Source organism: Haliaeetus albicilla, chromosome 9, assembly GCF_947461875.1.
Source record: "Haliaeetus albicilla chromosome 9, bHalAlb1.1, whole genome shotgun sequence".
In the NCBI taxonomy this organism is placed as follows: domain Eukaryota; kingdom Metazoa; phylum Chordata; class Aves; order Accipitriformes; family Accipitridae; genus Haliaeetus; species Haliaeetus albicilla.
In genome coordinates this window covers 16610762-16630151 of record NC_091491.1, presented here as the reverse complement: position 1 = coordinate 16630151, position 19390 = coordinate 16610762, and the positions used below count along the sequence as shown (strand labels likewise).

Genomic DNA, 19390 nt, shown 5'->3' with positions numbered 1-19390 from the left:
AATGGGCGGGCGCAGGGCGGGCGGCGAGGATGACGGGAGCTGATTGGCCGCTGCCCAGCAGGCGGGGAGCGGATTGGCGAGCGGGGGGCGTCATGGCGGCAGGGAAGGGAGGAAGGAGGGAGCTGATCGGCGGGTGCTGCTATTGTGTGGCAGGGGAGAGGGAGCTGATTGGTGAGTGCCGTGATGGGGGGAGAGAGAGAGGGAGCTGATTGGCGGGCACAGTGGCGGCGGGGCGGGCAGGAGCGAGCTGACTGGCGGTGCTGAGGCGGCAGGGCGGGCAGGGCTGCTGCCCGGGCCCCGCCGCAGGCGCCCGCGCGACTGTGCCCTGTCGTGCCGGGCTGGGGGCGGCGGCAGGAGGGCGACGGTGAGGGCAGCGATGGGCGCCGGGACAGAGCCGGCGGAGGCGCGGTGCGACGCGGCGGAGGGGTGAGGCCCCAGGCTGCCCGGTCCCGTCCTCCCCGCTCCCGCCCCCCCCCGCGCCCCCTCACCCGCCGCCTGCCCCCGCAGGAGGGTCTACCTGGACCACAACGCCACCACCCCCCTGGCCCCTGAGGTGGCCCAGGCCGTGCGGGATGCCATGCTCCAGGCCTGGGGCAACCCCAGCAGCTCCCACCCTGCAGGTAGGGATCCAGGGGAGCTGCTGCCGCGGCGTGTCGTGGCTCCCCGCCGCGGGTCGGCCGAGCCCCGTGGCCGCGGGAGCCCGTGGAGGAGCTGCCGGGTCTCATCCCGCAGGCAGGAAGGCGAAGGAGCTCATCGGCTGCGCCCGGGAGAGCCTGGCGAGGATGGTGGGAGGCCGGCCAGAGGACATCGTCTTTACCTCGGGGGGCACGGAGGTGGGAGCAGCCGCAGAGGAGGGCAAGGACAAAGGGCGCCGCCCTTTCTCTGGGCCTTCCTTTTCCCCTCTGCCTTTCTCTCTTCAGGCAAACAACATGGTGATCCACACCGCCCGCAGGCACTTCCGCGAAAGCCAGGCCAGGCCGGGGGACGGCCGGGGGACGCCGCACATCGTGACGTCGAGCGTGGAGCACGACTCCATTCGCCTGCCACTGGAGCAGCTGGTGAAGGACAGCCTGGCAGGTGAGCGGCACAGGGACTGCAGGGGACAGGTCGGGGACGTCTGGCCGCAGACTGGGGTTTGCGAGGGGGGCTTTTCTCCACTGGTATTTTTGGGGAGGAGGACAGGGACTCGCTTGCTCCACGATGTCCTGGGCTGTCCCCCCTGAGAGCACTGACTCCCCACGTGGTGCCCCCATTTCCTCAAGCTGGGTGTGTTACGCCATTGGCATCCAACGCCAGCCCCAAGAGCCGCTGCGCTCTCTGCCTGCGCGCCAGCTGCCTGCACAGCTCTACCTGCCTGCTCAGTGGGGCACGGGCAGCCCTGGGCGCTGTCTGGCTTCCCAGCAAACCTCAGGGCTTGTTTCTTGGCTTGCAGAAGCCACCTTTGTGGCTGTGTCCCCACGAAGCGGGCGGGCTGAGGTGGACGACGTCCTCGCTGCCATCCGGCCGACCACCTGCCTGGTTTCCATCATGTTGGCCAATAACGAGACTGGGGTCATCATGGTGAGACTGCATGACCAGGTGGGGGGGATAAGTGGGACAAGGTGGGGACATCCTCACAAAAAGGTGCTTGGTAAGGGGGAGCCAACGGTCCCTGGAACGCAGGCCCTCTTCCCTCCCGCCAGCCTGTAACAGAGCTGAGCCAGCGCGTCCATGCCCTCAATCAGTGGAGAGTGGCGGAGGGGCTGCCCAGGATCCTGGTGCACACAGATGCGGCGCAGATGATTGGCAAGGGGCGTGTGGACGTGCAGGAGCTGGGGGTGGACTACCTCACCATCGTGGGACACAAGGTATGGCCCTGTTCACGTGGCCCAGCCGCTGTTTGCCCTCTAAGACATGTCTGTTGGGGTGTCAGGGAGACTTTGGGTGCCCCCCACAGTTTGATATCTCATCAGTGGCCAAAGTTTTCCTGCTGGATAGTGCTCTGAAGACAGTCTTCAGCTGGGTGATAAGGCTCCTGCGAGTCAGGGGACCTGTCTGGAAGGGGGAGCAGGAGGAGGCCAAGGGTGGGGGACAGCTATGCAGCAGCCTGCGCCTGTGAGAGGGGCAGGGGTCAGCGCTGGAGGGCACTTGGATTTGGGCAGGAGTACAGAAAAGGGCACCTGGCAGTGTCCCCAGGGTCACCATGGCCGTTTCTTCCCACAGTTCTATGGCCCGCGGATTGGTGCGCTGTACGTGCGTGGCCCCGGCACCACCACCCCGCTGCACCCCATGCTCTTTGGAGGGGGACAAGAGAGGAGTTTCCGGCCGGGGTAAGGTGGCTGGGTGGTGGCCTGGAGAGCTGGGCCTCAGGCTGGTGGCCAAACCATGTGTGGCTACTTAGTCTGAGCTGAGCTGGCAGCTGTGTCACCTGCCAGCCCTGGGGCAGGCAGCCCAGCGCAGGGAGATGGATCTGTGTGTGGGAACCACGGGAGCCTGCTGCGCAGGCTTTGCCACAGGAGGAACCACAGGGTGGAACTGCCCCCTTCCCAACCACCTCATAGGGGTGTCCAGGGTCCCCTGCCAGCGGTGACGGGTCCCACACGGGGAACGTCTGTGCCCCAAGGTTGGGTTTCTGGTCTGGAGAAATAACTCACTGCTCCCTCTTCCCTTCCAGCACCGAGAACACCCCAATGATCGCTGGCCTCGGCCAGGTGAGTCAGTGATGGTCATGGGTGTGCGGTTCCCTGGGGGTGCTGCTCAGCGGAGCAAGCACGGAGACAGCTACCTGTGCTCCCCAGTCATTGGAAGCGTCAAACTCAAGGTGCGGGAGGGTGGGTGAACTATCAGGAAAGGAGATGGGGCTTTCTGGTGCCAGTCAAAGGAGGTGCTTCGGAGCACTTGCTGCAGGCTTTGCAGCCCTGGCAGTGGACAGTCAGGCAGCTCACGTGGCGCAAGGCACCAAGAGGCTGTTGGGGGACGCTGGGGACCTAGCAATTGCGGAGGCTGTTCCCGGGCTGGACTCACGTGCCAGGGGGCCACGCACGGAGGGAGGTGTTGGGGGATCCCTGACAAAGCCTGTCTGGGTTTTCTCTCCTCAGGCTGCAGAGTTGGTGAGCAAGAACTGGGAGGCCTACGAGGCTCATATGCAGGATGTTCGGGATTACCTGGAGGCCAGGCTGGAGGTGAGCGGACCTGGTTCCTTTGTCTCTCCTCTCCCAGGGTCTCAGTCTGCAGACTGGGGTCTGGAGCCAGGGTGGGTATGTCCCTCTGGCTCTGCCACCTCCTCATCAGGACAGAGCCGCGTGCGAACCCAGAGTGGTTCACAGCCCTCTGATTTCTCCAGGCCTCCTTTGGGAAGCAGAGGATCCACCTCAACAGCCACTTTACAGGCTCCAAGCGACTCTGCAACACCTCTAACTTCTCCATTCTGGGCCCAGGTCTTCAAGGTAGCTCTTACCCCACTGCTGCCCTGTGATGGTGCCCACAGAGTCAAGCACCCGCCCTGCACAGGACCCTGTGGCTAGAGACCGGCAGGTGCTTGGCTGTGGCTCGGGCAGGGAGGTGAGGCAGGCAGTGGCGCTTGGAGAGAGCCTGGGCACTGGGAGACCTGTGCTTCTGTGTGCTGCAGGGCGAAGGGTGCTGTCTCTCTGCAAGACGCTTCTCGCCAGCGTTGGGGCTGCCTGCCACTCTGAGAAAGGGGATCGGTAAGCAGCCAGCTTTGCCAGGCCTGGGGTGTCTTTCTGGAGGACAGTGGGTGGGAGGGAGAGAAATAAGACAGGGAAAGGGACCATGGGTGGCTGTGGGCAGCGTCACCTGGAGGAAAAGAGGGTGCAGAGCTTTCCAGAGGGGCTGAAGGGCTGTGAAGGAGGTTATTGCAAGAAACGCAGCTGGAATGCTTGACTGCTGCCTGGAAGGACCTTGTCCCTCCTGGCTTTGGTGATCCAGCTGAGCTTGGAAGTACTCTTCAGCGCCTGGTACTGCTGCAAGAGTTAGCCTTATGTCCGTGTGTGCCTGGCTCACCCACTCAAGCCCGATTTGAGTCTCCACCAGGCTCCTTTGGGGAGCAGGTGCTTTTGGCCTGGTCTAGAGCAATGCCCTGTAGACATGGTGGAGCTGCCAACCCACAGGGACATGGGAGAGATTCGTCATTGGAGGGGAAAAGTGAGATCCACCATAGGGCAACAAGCCCAGTGGGAGCAGGCGCCTTTGGAAAGCGGGCAGGCTTGCCTGGTGTGCATCTGCAGATGTGCCCTCCTACGGCTCGGTGAAGCTTTCTGGAGGTGCATGTGCTTCCTCGGCCTTCAAGTTAAACCTGCTCAGCCCCCTATCTGTGTTTCAGGCCTTCTGCAATTCTGCTCAGCTGCGGGATCCCCTATGATGTGGCGCAGAATGCCCTGCGGCTGAGCGTGGGGCGAGACACCACCCGGGCAGAAGTGGACCTGGTTGTGCAGGACCTAGTGCAGGCTGTGGCGCAGCTGGACCAGGACCAAGCCCTGTAGACCCTGGGGATCGCTCCCTGGCCATCACCCAGGTTCTCGGGACGGGATTGTGCCCTGCTTGGCCCCTGGGTGCTGGCTGCCTGTGTCAGTTTGGGCTCAGGTTTTGGCGGGATTAGTTTTGCGCCTGATCCCTAAGCTGAACTGATGCAGCCTGCAGTTTGTGATTGTGGATCAGACGTTGGGGAAGTGGCAGCTGGTGGTGGCAAGAGGAGGAAGTGGGATCACCCGTTTCGGCAGCAATGTGCTCTTAGCTCTGCTTAGCTGTATGTCAGCTTGTGCTCACAGGGATCACAGTGGGGCTGGCACGGCCCTGCAGCACATACGGCTCGAGCAGAGAAGCTAGCGCAGGCGCTCTAGGCAGCAGGGGGCTATGCTGAGGAAGGGCCTTTGCTGCTTTGGGGCTGGAGCAGCTCATCGAGAGCTTGCTGAGGACTCTCTCATCCCCGCCGCACGGCACAGGCATTCGAGGAGTCTCGCTGTTGGGTGTTTCTCACTTGCCAGCATGTACGCAGCCGGCTGCGTGCATGCATGTCTCAAAGTTCGACTCCCTCCAGAGCATAGCAGGCGTGGAAGCCATAGGAGATGAAGCCTTTTTGCCCTGGTTGCTTTCCACAAAGGAAGCTTTCCCACTGTCTAATCCCTCAGAGGAGGAAAGACCATCTGCCCCAGAGGGAAATGAGGAGTTGACAGAAGCACAGCAAGATTCTGGGCTGGGAACTGCCCTGCCCCTGCCAGGGCCCTAAGCTGCCAAAGGGTTTTTTGGCTGAGAAGGTGATGGGCACAGCTTTCCCAGCACTGTGTTGCGTTACCTGCTCCCCTTCCTCCTGTCCTTCCTACAGTGGGCAGAGCTCCGGTTGCCAGCTCCACGTGCTCCTAAAGGGAACAGAGTTGTCGGGGCAGCTGTAACTGTGCCAGTACCTGAGGAAACGTGTCTTCCCTGCATGGCCCAGGCGGTGGTTCTCATCACTGACACAGGAGCGCACAAGTGTTGCATGGATTAGGAATGTTGCCGGCTGGGCTGACTGATGTCAGGGAACCTGGTCTCCCTGGCTATTCGTAGGAATAAAAGTGCTGCTGCTGTGGCTTTTTCCCAAGTAACATGTATTTTCTATGGCGTTTTCCATGGGGGAAGCTGGGCTGGTTGGAGTCACCTGAGCAATGTCTTTTCCCTCAGAAAATGCTCGTGTCCCAGAATAGAGGCACAGTCCACTGGAGCAGGGAGGTGCCCGCTGGTCCTGGTTGGCGTGGACCCCATGGACACAGATTCTCAGACAGCAGTCTTTCTCTTTACCAGCCATACATTAGCATGGCCAGGAATACTATTTGGAACCATAAACCCTGGGGCTTTTTGTAAATCTAATTTCTAACTGAAGTGTTAGGACCCAAGCACACTGACTTAATGTCACTGGATGCCTGTCAGGCTGTTCCATGTTACTGCTGCTGCTCACACCTCAATCTCAAATGCAATCTTTTCTTTTTCCTTTTCTCCCTTGCAGAATGGTCGAAACCTCTTTTAGAAAAAGTGGTTGCATAGAAAGAATATTGCTCTGCTTCAGGGGTAGATCTTTTATCTATCATGGACCTTATAGTTCTTGGGGACCTCTCCTTCACAGCTGTGGCACAACTGGAGATCCAGTTTTTGGGGCGCTCTTCCCCCCACAGGAGGTCTGGGCTTCCTGCATCAATTCAGACAGACATTTGGCCACAAAGCACAAAAAGCTTTACTGACTTTTAATTTGTACACACAGGAGATGCAAATTTTAGCCACAGAAATATTAGCATTACTTCATTTAGAATATTACAGCCAAAGCATAAGAAGTGTTACAGAGGATAATGAACACTCTAGTTGACCATTTTAATGGTTTTACTGTTCATTTTCCTACTCCCACACTGCACAGGAATGAGAGTCAGTAGTGAATCCCTCTGTCTCTGTAATGCCGTATCCAGGCAAGGTGAGGAAGAACATGCCTAAGACTTGGCCTGCACTTCCATGGGCCAGCCTGTGCTTCCACTCACCCCCCTACGTGCTGGAGACAAATAGCCTTTTCCCATATGAGAGTATGTTGGTGGTTGTACACACTAGAACAAATTCACCTGTCATGGAAGTCTGGAAATGCCAACATTGCTACATCAGCTGTGAATTTAAACAGTAGAGAGAGGACCTGGCCACTATGCTAGAACACCGCAGAGTTGAAATATGTTACTTTCATGCAGTCACATAGCCAGAATCGGACGGCAAAAACCACAATTCATTTAATGGAAGAATCCACAATCTCCTGGTAATCTTGCCTTCCTAAATTCTTCCAGGACAGTTTATAACATGCGAGGAAAAAAACACTAACCAAAATAACTGCTCCCCCAACAAGATCATAAGCACCTGGGAAGATCCGCAACACGACAAGCTGTAGGACCATGGCGATGACTATCTCCAGGTGCTGTACGGTGCTGACCAAAGCAGGGTGGAACTTGCTTAGGGCATAGTAGACCCCCAGGAAGGCTGCTGTGGAGCACAGGCAGATGGCAAGGAGATAGCTCCAGGTTTCTCCATCCAGTGGGACGATTGGCTCTTGAAGCAAGAACATGGTGGACGCTCCCCACACCATTCCCGTCCAACTAAAGGTAAACAGTGCCGTCCACATGCTGATGTTATCTTTGATTGACCTGTAGACTATCATGGAGAGAGCAGTGGTCAAACCTGCCATAACGGTCATGGTATAGCCAAAAGCTTCCTTCCAGGTGCTCAGCAAAGAGCTTTCCTCCTTAACAATGTTGGGGATCATGACCAGACAAACACCAAACATGCTGCCAACTACAGTAATTATGTCTATGTAAGCCATTCCTTCATCTACAAGTAAAAAAGCCAAAATGGCACTGAACACTGTAGTGGTAGCCCTCCACATGATGGTCCCATTGCTGGGGGGAACTATAGAGAAGGAGGTATAAGCACAGGTAATAGAGATAACATTGCAGACCCCATAGAAGAAGAGCCGTAGTCTGTAGCCTTTGGGGCCAAAGGGAGGCTCATGGTAGTAACACACAACAGTAATGGACAGAACCTGTAAGACTGAACGGATGAAAATTAACTCTAGGGATGGCACTTTGGAACGATCAGAAATTAGTCTTGTAATTAGAGCCACACATCCATGAGCCACGGCAGATCCGAAAAGGACTACCCACATTTTCCTCGACTGCAGTATATTTCCTTCAGGCAGATGCTGGGATTGCCCAATCTCATCAGGTTTTGGCAGTTGTGCTGGCTGAAGCTTGGTGTCTATTGTACCAAAAAAGGTCCTTTCTCTCTTTTTCCCATCATTCAGTAGTCTTGTTTTAGGACTATCCTCTGTAAATACTCCAGTATCTTCATTAACATCCTCATATCCCTCTTCTCCTGGCTGGGGATAATGAGAAGTATATTTCACTGTTACTGTGTTGGGATGAATTTTCACTCGCTTTTTGACTGGGTATTTTTGGGAAGACGTATCCATTTCCTCAGAGAAACATCCGGGTCTTAAGAAAAAAAATGGAGATGCACAGGGTTGGGTTTTGGTTTTTTTTAATGCATTCTCCCTATTCATTAGTATGTAAATGCTGGTAGTGTTTATAAGCTATTTTTATCAACCAAGTCCAAGTACTAGTAGGTAGTTCTTAGTTTTGCTTTAATTTTCTGCTGAGTTACTGCTAAATACCTTTGATAGTTAGGCCATTTGGATTTCCTTAAAAGCTAACCGTGGAACTTCAGTCGATGATTTTTGAAAATGACATATATTCTCATTATGTATAGTACACATAATGCATTCTAGTATGTTCTTATTCTAATGAGAAGGTGTTCATTAGAAAGTGCTAAGCTTTTTGGATAGTAAATACCCCATAATTATGAATTATGCTTACTGTTAATTGCTTCCTAATGTTACAAGATCACAGAAGAAGTTTGGCTAGAAGAAATGATTGCCTTGTTTCTAAACTGACAAGAGAGCAACACGGGGAAATAGGGAATATCCCTGAGCAAGTCAGCGTAGTTAGCACATGAATAAACAACATGATTTTGAACAATACTTTGACAGCGTTAAAAATTCTTTCTTCATTTCACATCCTTTTATTTCCAGTGATTGATTTTTGCAACAGATTTGTTCTTCAAATCTGATTTTATTTTTTTTTTAATGGAGAAAATTTAGAGGGCTGATCCAGACTACACAAACCAGACCTTCCCGTGGCAGACATTTAAAACCCACAGCAACAAAAGCACCACCCTTCTGCCTCCTATGGAAGGTCCATTTCCCACTGCACAAGCAGTGCAAGGTCTCCCCTTGGTGCCTGTGCTTTGTGCGCACCACCATGACACAGGCAGCAACATGTGCGGTGCCACGCGCGTCACAACGGTGGCATCACCCTCCCAAAACAAGCACACAATCCCTTCACGTGCCCGGCCTTCACCAGCACAAATGCAGCTTGGTCTCCGCTGTCATGGGTGCGTGTAGCCTGCCCATGAGGAGCCCATCTGTGGCCTTAATTCCCTCCAGCTCTCTGCTGAGCCTGCCATCGCTGTCCCCAAACCCAGTGTGACAGCGCTGGCTGAGTTTAGTTCAGGCACGGAGATGTCATTGACATTACTTTGTTTCCGCAGTGCCCTCCACCATCTGCGCAGAGAGCCCTTCCAAATGAAGTGGCAGCAGGAGAAATGCAACCTTCCCTGCCTTCTGTTTGCCCCAGCAAATAAACACATGCAGTCCTTACCTGCGACTGAGAGATTTAATCCCAAACCAGAAGGGGAAAACACCTCTTGGTCATCTACATCTTTGTCTGGGTGTCTAAACAGAAGTAGTACATGCTCTCAGATGTCAAATGGGAAAGGTTACAATCATCTCAGCACAGAAAGTAATACCCAAGGGGGGCATGAAACATTCTGCTTGTTTTTCAAAGTCAAAAATTTGAGAAGCACTTGTGTGCCTTTGAGGGCATGCTCCTTGCGAACTGGCAAGCCAGGTGCATCGTTATGAAAAAAACACCCCCACCAAACCCAAAAAACTTCAGATGGAGAGAAAGCAATCAGTGTCATCTTGCCAAAACCACTCCTCAGCCACCTCCTAGAATTACTGATGGGACTAATCCAAAGAACAAGCAGTGGCTTTGTGAGCATAAGGTTCCTACAGCTTAGTAACAACTAAGCCTGCTATCCTGCCTCACCAGTGCTGTGGAGGATGCCCAGCGGGACCCATCCTCCTGATCCCATCATCCATCCCCCGGAGCTGAGCCCAGCCCTGCAGGCAGCAGCAGTTTGGCCTCTGTGGTATCAGCTGGGGACAGGTATGGAGAACCCTGCAGTCCTTCTCCGCAGGGAGCACCGAAGCACCAGAGCAGGTGGGTCCTGAAGGCGCAAGACCACAGCTAAGTGGACAATTGGGCTAAACAGCATGACGGCGGTTTGTCAGGCACACCACAGATCAAACGGCAATGTAAAAGTGAGTGCAATAGCTCTTCAAAGAAATACTTAAAAAAATACCACGGCCAGGTTCAGCCTTTGTGTTTTCTCCATCAGTAATCCATGACAGCCAAGCACCGCCTGTGTCTCCTGGCAAAAATAATTTACATAAGAATGGGACATTCCTCCTTTTTCCTCACAGGCTGAGTGTTTATTGAACCCCCTGCTACACCCAAGCTAAGCTGTAGCCTACTTCTGCAGGCAGAGTGAATCCCTGGTAGGGATCAGGATGAATGGGAGTGGGGAGAGGGGCAGGCACCGAGTCCCAGCTCTGGAGGAAGGTGGCAGCACCAGTTTGGATCTGCACAAGTAGGCGAGGGATCCTGGGACACCACCTTGCTCTTGCTTTGGCAGACTACGCTCCCAGCCCTGAGATACCTCACTCAAGCAGACTGGTAGATGTTGGAGGGTCTGAGGACAAGGAACACCTTTGTCTGCTCAGGAGGCCTTGTGTTAGCTCTCCGCCTGTTCATGTTTCTGCTGCCAACCCATTTTCAGCAGAGCTCAGCTGAAAAAACAAAGCATACCCAGTACGCTGCTAAACGTTGGAGGAGTACCCCAGAGTGCCCATCAATGTACGGTTTAAATACTGCAAGAAACCTGAGAAGAAACAGCTGAAATGCCAAGGAGAGTAAATTCGGAGGGCAAGAGCTGCATATCGGCTGCAGCAGTGGGCAGTTCAAACAACCCATCAAACATTTAAAAACACCCTGGCAGAAATCTACCGTGGTGTCACTGCCTGCTATTTGCACTTCTTCAAGCTGTTAATTTCAGATTCTTTTAACACGCAAATGCAAAGTGCAATGAATAAGTCCAGGAAGGCAGTGATTTTCACAAGCACATCTTTTCCTACCTAGCATTTTCATTGTGTTATAAATTCACAATTCTGCCTTGCTGTCCCCACATCTTGAAAAAATTAAGAGCATCTTGATTTAAGCACAATATATGGATCAGGAACAAAATAAGCTGGAGGAAAAGAAGACAAAAGGTGCACAACACGCATTATTATTAGAGCGACAGTGGATGTAGCCTGTATAAACTCAGTCATTTTACTAAGAAACAGCCAAGTACATGCTGCGACTATTGGTTCATGAAAACAAAACCAAAGTAACTAATTTTTTACGATTAGCCTACAATGGTAACTTTATTGCTTCCTGAGTTTAGCTTACATTTTCTTCCAACAAATGTAGAAGAGAGTGTAGAAAAGAGACAAAATTCAGTTGCAAATTTAGTACTGGACCTGCACAATGTATTCAGAGATCTCTCTGGAGATAAACAATAGATCATGAGCACGTAGCTCAAAATGGCTGTCCTATACAGACACTGTATTCCCTCCTGTGTTCTTCAGCACTAAGAATGCTAACAGTTGGAAGGGCTGGAAAGTGGAAGGGCAAACACATGAGAAATGAGAAAGGGAGGAGAAGTAACAAAGAACAAAAAAATAACAGGAGTGCTTAAACCAAAATTTAATTTTCTCTATTAAATATTGAGGATGTGATAAATGTTACCCCAAGTCTCACACAGTACATTTATTTGTACTCTTTGGTGACCTTGCTTTTCTTAACCAGTGAGAATTTCAAATGAGACTGAGATTAGCACGTATCCCAAATCCATTATGTTTGTCCCAGACACAAATTTAAAATAAAGGGAAATCAGCGCAGCGTACGCAGAAAACTTGCTACTTCTCTTTCTGCTAGTGCCTTTTGTGGAGATCACATGAAGTTTTTATTTTTCTTCATATCTGGAAACATAAAATGGTTTATTTGCATTGTCTATGAAAAACATAATTTGATTTTGAATCCAGTTTAATACAATGCTGAAGATTAGGCACTATGCATAATTCTCATGTTCTATAACAAAACAAATGTTTCCAATTCAAATGACAACCCGGGCCACCCATTTAAATTACCATCTCATGGAAATCACTGACTGCCAAAGTGTGAACCCTCTTTTCCCATGGGTGAACAAATAATCACAATGGATTTGATAAATGTCCCAAATCATTAATAGAATACACACCAAGATTTCTTATTAGCAAGGTTGAAGTAGGTGATTTTATGTCACTTGACTACCAGGGAGTGGGAAGCTGAGCTCTCCTTGCCGTGCCTGAAGGAATTAAGGCTTTGAGGTCTGACTGGTGATTCTAACCATCAATTTTCAATAAACTCACAGAAAAATATGCTCATCTTCTGCCAGATAGGTCAAAATCAGTCAGCCAACTGAAATGTTATTATGAAAGATTTGCAGACATGGCAACCGCAGTCCTTATGAAGTTGAAAATGAGAAGGCAGCTATCCTCATGCTCTGAAAGGCAGGCCTCACAGGGATGTTCCTTTGCCTCATCTGTGGAAAATCCCCCAGATCCTGACCAGGTTAGACTGAGATTACCAGAGGCCTGTAAGCAATCTCTATAGGTTAACTAGAGACTAATGATTTTTCCTGAATATTATATGCACTAAAGACCCACTCTGTCCCTGCAAAACCATGTAACTGACTGAACTTGTGCTGCCTCCGCTAAGCACTTCCCTGCACAGTGCACTGCCTTCTCACAATGCAGGTTTTTCTTTTGATTCCTTATCAGGTGCAGGAAAAATCTCCTCAATTCCTGCTTCAGCACCCTCTTCATTAAACCACCTTAACCTTGTTCGAGATTTGTTGGTGCTTGACAGTTCAGGCAACTGGCCATGCCAAGAGATGTACACTCGTGTGATGTCTGACTAGTGTAACACAACGTGAACCAAGGGGGAAGAAAAGGCAATGTAAGGTGCACAGCAGGCAATTAAATGTTGGTATCACCGAAACAGCCTACATTTCTGCTACACTTTTAAACTATTTGATACGGTGCGTGCTGGAAAATCAGAGTACCTTTATCTTTTTAGCCAGATGGTCTGACTATATAAATCAATTTTATTTAAAATGTATGCAAAGAAACCCAAGTTTTTATTAAAATTTAATGAATAATGAAAGGTATTTAAGAAAAGGAAAGGGCAATTATATGAAAGGAGTTTTTAGTACTTAAGTACTAGAGAAAATGTTACACACAAACCAACAAACTGGTATTCCATGTCTTAAATTAATCGAGTCACATCCAACAGCACTGCCTCAGGGAAGAGCCAGCACACCCTTCACAGGATTCAAATACAAACCCTACGCGTAAGCCCCGTGAATTGTCAGTACATCCCCGATAACATTTTGCTACCCACAAAACAACCCGTATTTGTGCTAGCTCGCTAAAGCTGCCACGTGATTTCAGTGGGATTATACGTGACACCTTTAATTTCCCTTGCTTTCACTAACCTATTCTCTTGCTGTATAAGGGCTCCAAATGCATCTGGTTCCATGAAAAAAATACTCTTCTCCAATTTCTCCATTCACGTCTGTCGCCTGCTGGAACTAGTACCTCTGCAGCAGCGATACTTGCATTAAGTGATTTTGGAAGAAGAGCCACTTTGCCTGCAAACTTTCCATTCCAAAAACCCTACTCCGAACAACCCCCCTTAGATTGCAATTCCAAGCATAGGGGAAAGAACAGAGAATACATCAACACTTAAATATAGTCTCCTACAGCATATGAAAATACCTTGGCTAGATAGAAGAAAGACCTTAAATGGTACATTACGATGGGCTGAAACAGAGCACAGGGTGGCACATTCAGGTTTACTAGAACAGATTACAGGTTTAAGATTTATTTAAAGCTTACTGCTTTTGATCTTCTCCCCCCAAATGGCACGAAACCTGGCAGGGCAGCAAGCTGGTGCCTGCGGGATGTGTGCAGAAGGGCTTACGGGGGCAGCCGGGTGAAAAAGGAGACGGGGCTCCGGAGGTTTAGATGGGAGGATGGCGCCAGTTGCGATGGCAACTATCACGTTTGCTGAAAAAAAACCCGCTCCGGCCCCCCGGCTGGGCGGGAGGCGGACGAGAGGCAGCTGCTGCTGCTGCTGGGGCTCCTTCCCCGCCAGGCCCTTCCCCCGCTGCCGGCTCCGCAGCCCCCCCCCCGGTGCCGGACTCCCCCGCTCCTGCTCCCAAACACTTACCGGTGCCGAAACACCCGCCCGGCGCCGCTGCCTCAGGCCGCCGCGCCCTCGGCGCCTACTCCCCGCCTTCCCCATGCCGGGAAGCCCCCGGCTCCCCCCGACTCCCTCAGCCGACGGACCGCATCGCCGCGACCCCGGCCCGGGCGAGCCGCCGAGGAGAGGCCGCCCGGCCGGGCGCGCAGGCAGAGCGCGGCAGCGGGCGCTCCGGTCCGCCCCGGGGCCGCGCCCCCGCCGCCTCAGGGAGACCGGGGCCACCCCCGGCCGGCCCGGCCCTGCCTGCCCCTCCCACGTTCTGTCGCGACAGAGGCCCGCCTCAGCGTGTGCCCTCCCACCGCCGGTTTCCTGTCAACCTGGCGATGCCCCGCCCCCTCAGTAGCGGCGCTAACGGCCGCCTTCCGCCCCGCGGCCGCGCGCGGGCAGCAGCAGCAGAGCAGCAGCAGCAGCAGCCGCCGCAGCAGCAGCGGGTGGGCGGGCGCGCATGCGCGGCGTTTTCGCGCGAAAGACGTTTGCGGCGCCCGCGTGCCGCCTGCCGGGCGGGGCCACCCCGACCCGCGGCGGCCCCCGCTCCCCCCCCCCCCCCCTTTCCCTGCGCGGCGGCGGCGGCGGCGGCGGGCGGGCGGGCAGTGGCAGCGCGAGGGCGCCAGGGGGCGCTGGGGGTCCGGCGCGCGGCGGCGGCTGCGCCATTGGCGGGTCGGAAATGCCGCCAGATGGCGGTTTAGGATTGCGGCTCCGGTGAGTGCGGCCCCCGCCAGCGCCGCCGCCCCGGCCCCGGCCCGCACCCGCCCGGACCCCGCGCGCCAGCCGCTCCGCAGGCTCCCGGGGTGCTGCCCGGCCCGGCGCGACGCGGCCCGAGGTGAGCGGGGCGCGGGGGAGGGAGGGCGCTGAGGCGCCGATCCAAGATGGAGGCGCGAGGGGCGGGGGCAGCGGGGCCGGGGCCGCTCGCTCGCTCGCTCGGTCTCCGCGGCGGCCGGGCCGGGAGCGGGCGCTGCCCGTGCGAGGAGAGAGGAGAAGGGGAGGGGAGGGAAGAGGAGGCGGCGCGGGGCGGGGCGGCTCCTGCCGGAGCAACGGGTCCCCCGGGCGCGGCGCTCTTCGCCGCCATCTCATTGTCCCCGCCGGGGCTGCCGGGGGCGCCGGGCCGAGCTCGGCGGCCTCTCCCGCTGCCGGGCCTGCGCCCCGCTCCGGGCGGCGGCGGCGGTCCCGCTGCGCGGCCCAGGGCCGCGGGGGCGGCCCGGGCGGCGGCGGGGGATGCTCGGGCGGAGCGGGGGTGGCGCTTCCGCCGCGCGGGGCACGGCGGCGGCGGGGGCCCCCCGGCCGGCCCGGGCGGCGGCGGCGGAGTTGGTGCCGTGGCCGCGGGGAGGGAAAGTTGCGGGAGCCGGTGGGCGGCCCGGTTCGGCTCGGCTCGGCCCGGCCCGGCCCGACCCGCCATCTGGGCCCGGCCCCCGGCAGGGCGGTGGGAGCGCCCGGGCCGCCCCAGCGGCGCTGGCGTCTGGCTGGCGTCCAGGGCGGGGGGGCGGGGGGGCGGGGGGGGGGCTGCAGCCCCGGAGCTGTGGACCCCTCGGCCCCGCTGCTCCTGTTGCTTATAGCCGAGTTGTTAGTGTGGGGTGTGCACCAGGCCGAGGGGATAGTGGTGGGGTGGGCAGCCCGCCTGGCCTGGGGGCGAGAGGCCGCTCCGTGGCTTATGAAGGAGGGACGGACCGCGGTGGTGTTTCCCTGACCTTTGGGGTGGGAGAAGCGGTGTGCCAGCCCAGGGTGGCTGGTGGATAGGTTGGACCTGCTGGTGGGACTGGAGCTGGGAACCGTGGCTCTGGGGAGAAGCCGAGTGTAGGCAATGCCCCCTGATCAGTGCTGGGCGGTGGGAAGAGGCAGGAACACCAAGCTGGGGTCCTGAGCTGTTGGACAGCAAAAATAACAAGGGTTCTGCTTGGTAGGAAGAGTTCTGCCATGGGTGCTGGTGACTCGGTGACTGCCCTGTGCTGGGAGGTGGTGGGTGGCCACGCTTTGCTTTTCTGGGTGTTCCTGGGGGTGGAGCGGGGAGCACGAGCAGTGGTTGAGATGAAGTGTGACTTGGGTGAAAGAAGGTGGTGGTAGCATCCATAGAGCAACTTAAAGGCATGCAACTCCCAATATCAGTGCCAAAAAACTGAGGTTCTGGTAAGAGTGTGAGTTCAAACTACATTGGGCTGCTTTATAACTATTGATGATTTCAGTTGTGTTTTACACAATTTTGTGGTACTTGTAGCTCTGTAGAGTTAGTCTAGTAGTAGCGTTTATGAAGTTGTTGAACGAAAAGCCGCCTCCAGATCACACTGCTAATGCAACTGTTCTCAAATTGTGTCATGTGTTTGGTGTAGTGGACGGCATCCATGTCTGGATTTAGACATCTTAGGACTTGCTTAACTTTTCCGTGATAGGGGTGGTATGGGAGCAGGATTAGTCCAGATTTTCTGGATCCAAAGCAGTTTTGCCTTGTCTTGTGAGGGGTTTTTTGTTCATCTGTAGATAGCAAGGTCATTTGATGAGCGTTTATACAGTATAATCCATCAATCTGTGAAGAAATCACTGGACCGCAAGGCAGTGTATAGGTTGCCTGTCAAAAGGTACTCCGACTATGGGAAGAAGCTCTTTTATGGAACTAGAGGCCAGTTTATTCTTTCTTTCTTTGTGATTCGACTGTGATGAATTTTTGGTGGATAGCCTGAGAAAGTACACATAGTGGGTGCAGCTGTTTTTGAAATGGCAAGCCAACCCATGACGCAGCAGGATTTCTGGGTGAGCAGGAGCGGAGGGGCTAACTCCAGGGTTGTAATTAATCGGAGAGGATGTAATTTTTACCGGCTGCTCAACACAGAGTTGAGATTCTTGGTTGCTACTGCTGACGGACATGCTTGTGGATTTACAGCAGTTGGAGGGGGTAGTGGAAAATGGTACTTTTCTGAAGCTGAATGAACAGTTAGTGACGGTTCTGGAGGTTCAAAGCACCTCTTCTACAACCCCTGTATTTAAGGACTGGAGCACATGGCAGTTTGCAGCTCATGGTCTCTGGTGGTTCCTAACATTTTACAAACCTGCTGAAGTTGCTAAGTGCACTGTGAGACAGCATTTATGGCCAAACATCCACACACAATAGGCTGTGGACAGAAGTTGTGAGGGCAGCTGAAACCCTGACATTAGAGCTTTGTGACTGGGGTCTCCAAGCTTTTCAGCTACTGTCTCTGTCCGTAGCCTGCTCTTTGTATTGTGCAAATTTTTATGCGACATCTGCTGAAACTGCAGTATACCTTTTGATAGTTGAGAAGGTTTATGAACATTAAATATTTGGATGCATTGACAAAATGAGTTACTTACGATATTCAGAAACTCAGCAAGTGAATATTTTTGGTTTGAAAGAACCCTTTCCTCAAGAAGAACATGTACCTCAAGTTTGCACTGGTGATTTTGGATTCTCTCCTTTCTTTTCCTGTGTTGCAAAGACTTGCCCTGATATAAGCTGGCTAAATATTGATATTTTAGATATCATTTTAGTAGGCAAGTAAGCCCATAGAAGCATAAGGATGCAGTGGGAGAGAAACGCTTAATTGTGATGACTTTCTAAGAAAAATCCTTTTACTGGGATAAGAATGTGTCTTTATTGTAACATTTGTAAATTGTTTTCTGGTAAAATGCACAAAAGACTCGGAACACCTTGCTGAAAATTTGAAAGTGCTAGTTCTGTAGTTAACACAAGACATACTGAAAGCAGAAAACTTGTTGTCCACTTAAGTTATTGCAGGAATGTGAAAGACTAAATTTGGATGCAGTGCTGTTGAACCGGTGGTTGGCCTCTTGGAGATCTGGCTCTCCCCATTATGTACCTTGAAGTGCCCACGTGTTCGGGTGAGGCTCTGGCTTCTGATGCTTGGAATCAAAACCAGGAGGTTATGCTGAAGTCTGGTGCCAAGATAAGGATGCGCCTTATCTAAATCTGATGTACTGGCTTCAGGACTTAAAAATGCCAACCAGAATCTGTAAGATACTTCATGCTTTTTAAAAGTTTTGGGGGTTTAGTTCTAGTCACTCAAATTTACCACGTGGAGCTCTGAAACTCCCAGTGCAGAGTGCCATCTCCTCTCGCTTGCAGTGCCACTGTTTGCTCATTTGGCTAAAAATAGAAAGGAGTAGAGTTGGTTTTCTTTCTTGGAAGAGAAAGAGAAATCTGACAAAGCTTGAGTTCACCAGCAGATAATTGTTTTGTTGTTTCTATCCAGGACATCTAGAGATATGCTTTATTCTTAGCAATATTTTGCTTTTCCAAACTGATTTAACTTTGTTGGTTTGGATGTTGAATATGTGATCAGAATACAAAGACATATTTCTTTGTTCCCCTAGAAAATAAGGGTTTGAGTGAACATTATTTTGATCCTCTGTTTCAACTTTTCTGTCTGAAAATATGCTTCCAAAAACAAGTGTTGTTTTGGGAAGGTCCACACTGATTTTTTTTTTTATTTTTTTTTAAGGTAGACACTACCTTCAGCTGGCTGAAAGAGCTGAAGAGAAGGAGCTGCAGAGGGAATCTTCTCCTTAGTTCTGGTTTTGTACCTACTTGCTAATTTCTGACATGTCCTGTTGAAGGTCTGAACATAGGTAATGATTTCACCACTTGACAATTTGTGTGTATCATTCGTGAGAGAATACCCAATAACTCGGGTCCTTTTGCTAACATTAGAAGGAACTATGCTCCTGGTTTTGATAGTTTTGCAATGTTTTCTTGTTTGCATCTCTGCAGGCATTTTAGTATTTTGGAAAACGCTTTTTAATAATAACAGTATGCTTGAGATGGCAGGATGCCTTTGACAATAGATTAATCGGGATATCTTTACTGAGCCCAAACTCACATATATCATGTGTATCCTGTTTTGAACTGTAGGTTCAATATAAACTTGATAAATTTGGTAACTGTTTTCATGTTATGCAATCTCAACGCTGCCTTATTTTGGAAGAAAATGCTCATTTATAAATATGGGTAATTCCATGTTTGGTACAAGTGGTGCAAATACGAGGTTTTTCGTCCCTTCAGGCATCTGACTTTGATACGTGCTGCTCTCTGTGTACCCAAAGATGAAGAGTGCTGGCTAGCCACAAGCTGCCAAACGCTCGTTCCATGATTATGGTGCTAGTCCTGTCCAGGGTGGATTTGTAGTCTCAGTCTTAAAACAAGCAAAAAGGCATTGGTTGCACAACATCATTTGGTGGGACGGGCCTCTTGGCTGTGGTTGCCAACATTATTAGACACAAGAGCTTGATGTGGGAGTGTATTCTGAGTTCCAGTTGCACAGTTATTAATCATTTATTGTAGAACTGAGAGCAAGAGGTTGAATCCTTAAGCCCATCCTCACTCAGCTGAAAGGCAAGTTGTTTCAGGTGGT

At 52.6% G+C, this 19390-nt stretch overlaps 3 protein-coding genes across 15 annotated transcripts in view; 2 read left to right on the top strand and 1 right to left on the bottom strand.

Moving 5' to 3' along the window:
- The first annotated feature begins 216 nt into the window (after positions 1-216).
- Positions 217-8530, top strand: SCLY (selenocysteine lyase). 8 transcript variants are annotated; one of them, XM_069791861.1, is made up of 13 exons: positions 218-426; positions 508-620; positions 733-833; positions 921-1077; positions 1433-1560; positions 1683-1847; positions 2203-2309; positions 2654-2690; positions 3078-3161; positions 3323-3425; positions 3608-3683; positions 4319-4510; positions 5318-8530. In XM_069791861.1, the coding sequence occupies exons 1-12, from the start codon at positions 377-379 to the stop codon at positions 4476-4478; spliced, it is 1281 nt and encodes a 426-aa protein (XP_069647962.1). In that variant the 5' UTR covers positions 218-376; the 3' UTR covers positions 4479-4510; positions 5318-8530. The 8 variants fall into 8 exon arrangements, with proteins under 8 accessions (XP_069647963.1, XP_069647962.1, XP_069647961.1 ...); XM_069791862.1 differs by lacking the exon at positions 4319-4510 and having other exon boundaries at positions 217-426; XM_069791860.1 differs by having other exon boundaries at positions 4319-8530.
- Positions 6176-7963, bottom strand: SLC35G2 (solute carrier family 35 member G2). The gene has a single exon (XM_009924972.2). It carries the CDS (start codon positions 7961-7963, stop codon positions 6728-6730), a length of 1236 nt encoding a protein of 411 aa, XP_009923274.1. The 3' UTR covers positions 6176-6727.
- Positions 8531-14664: 6134 nt separating the features above from the next.
- The window catches only part of STAG1 (STAG1 cohesin complex component), a 202188-nt gene continuing 197462 nt past the window's right edge, over positions 14665-19390 (top strand). For 2 of the 6 annotated variants that reach the window (XM_069791851.1, XM_069791850.1), the window contains exon 1: positions 15068-18608. The gene's annotated coding sequence lies outside the window, so the exon portion shown is untranslated. Of the gene's footprint in view, positions 14842-15067; positions 18609-19390 lie in introns of those variants that run through there. The other 4 variants (XM_069791854.1, XM_069791852.1, XM_069791853.1 and 1 more) reach the window with 4 other exon arrangements.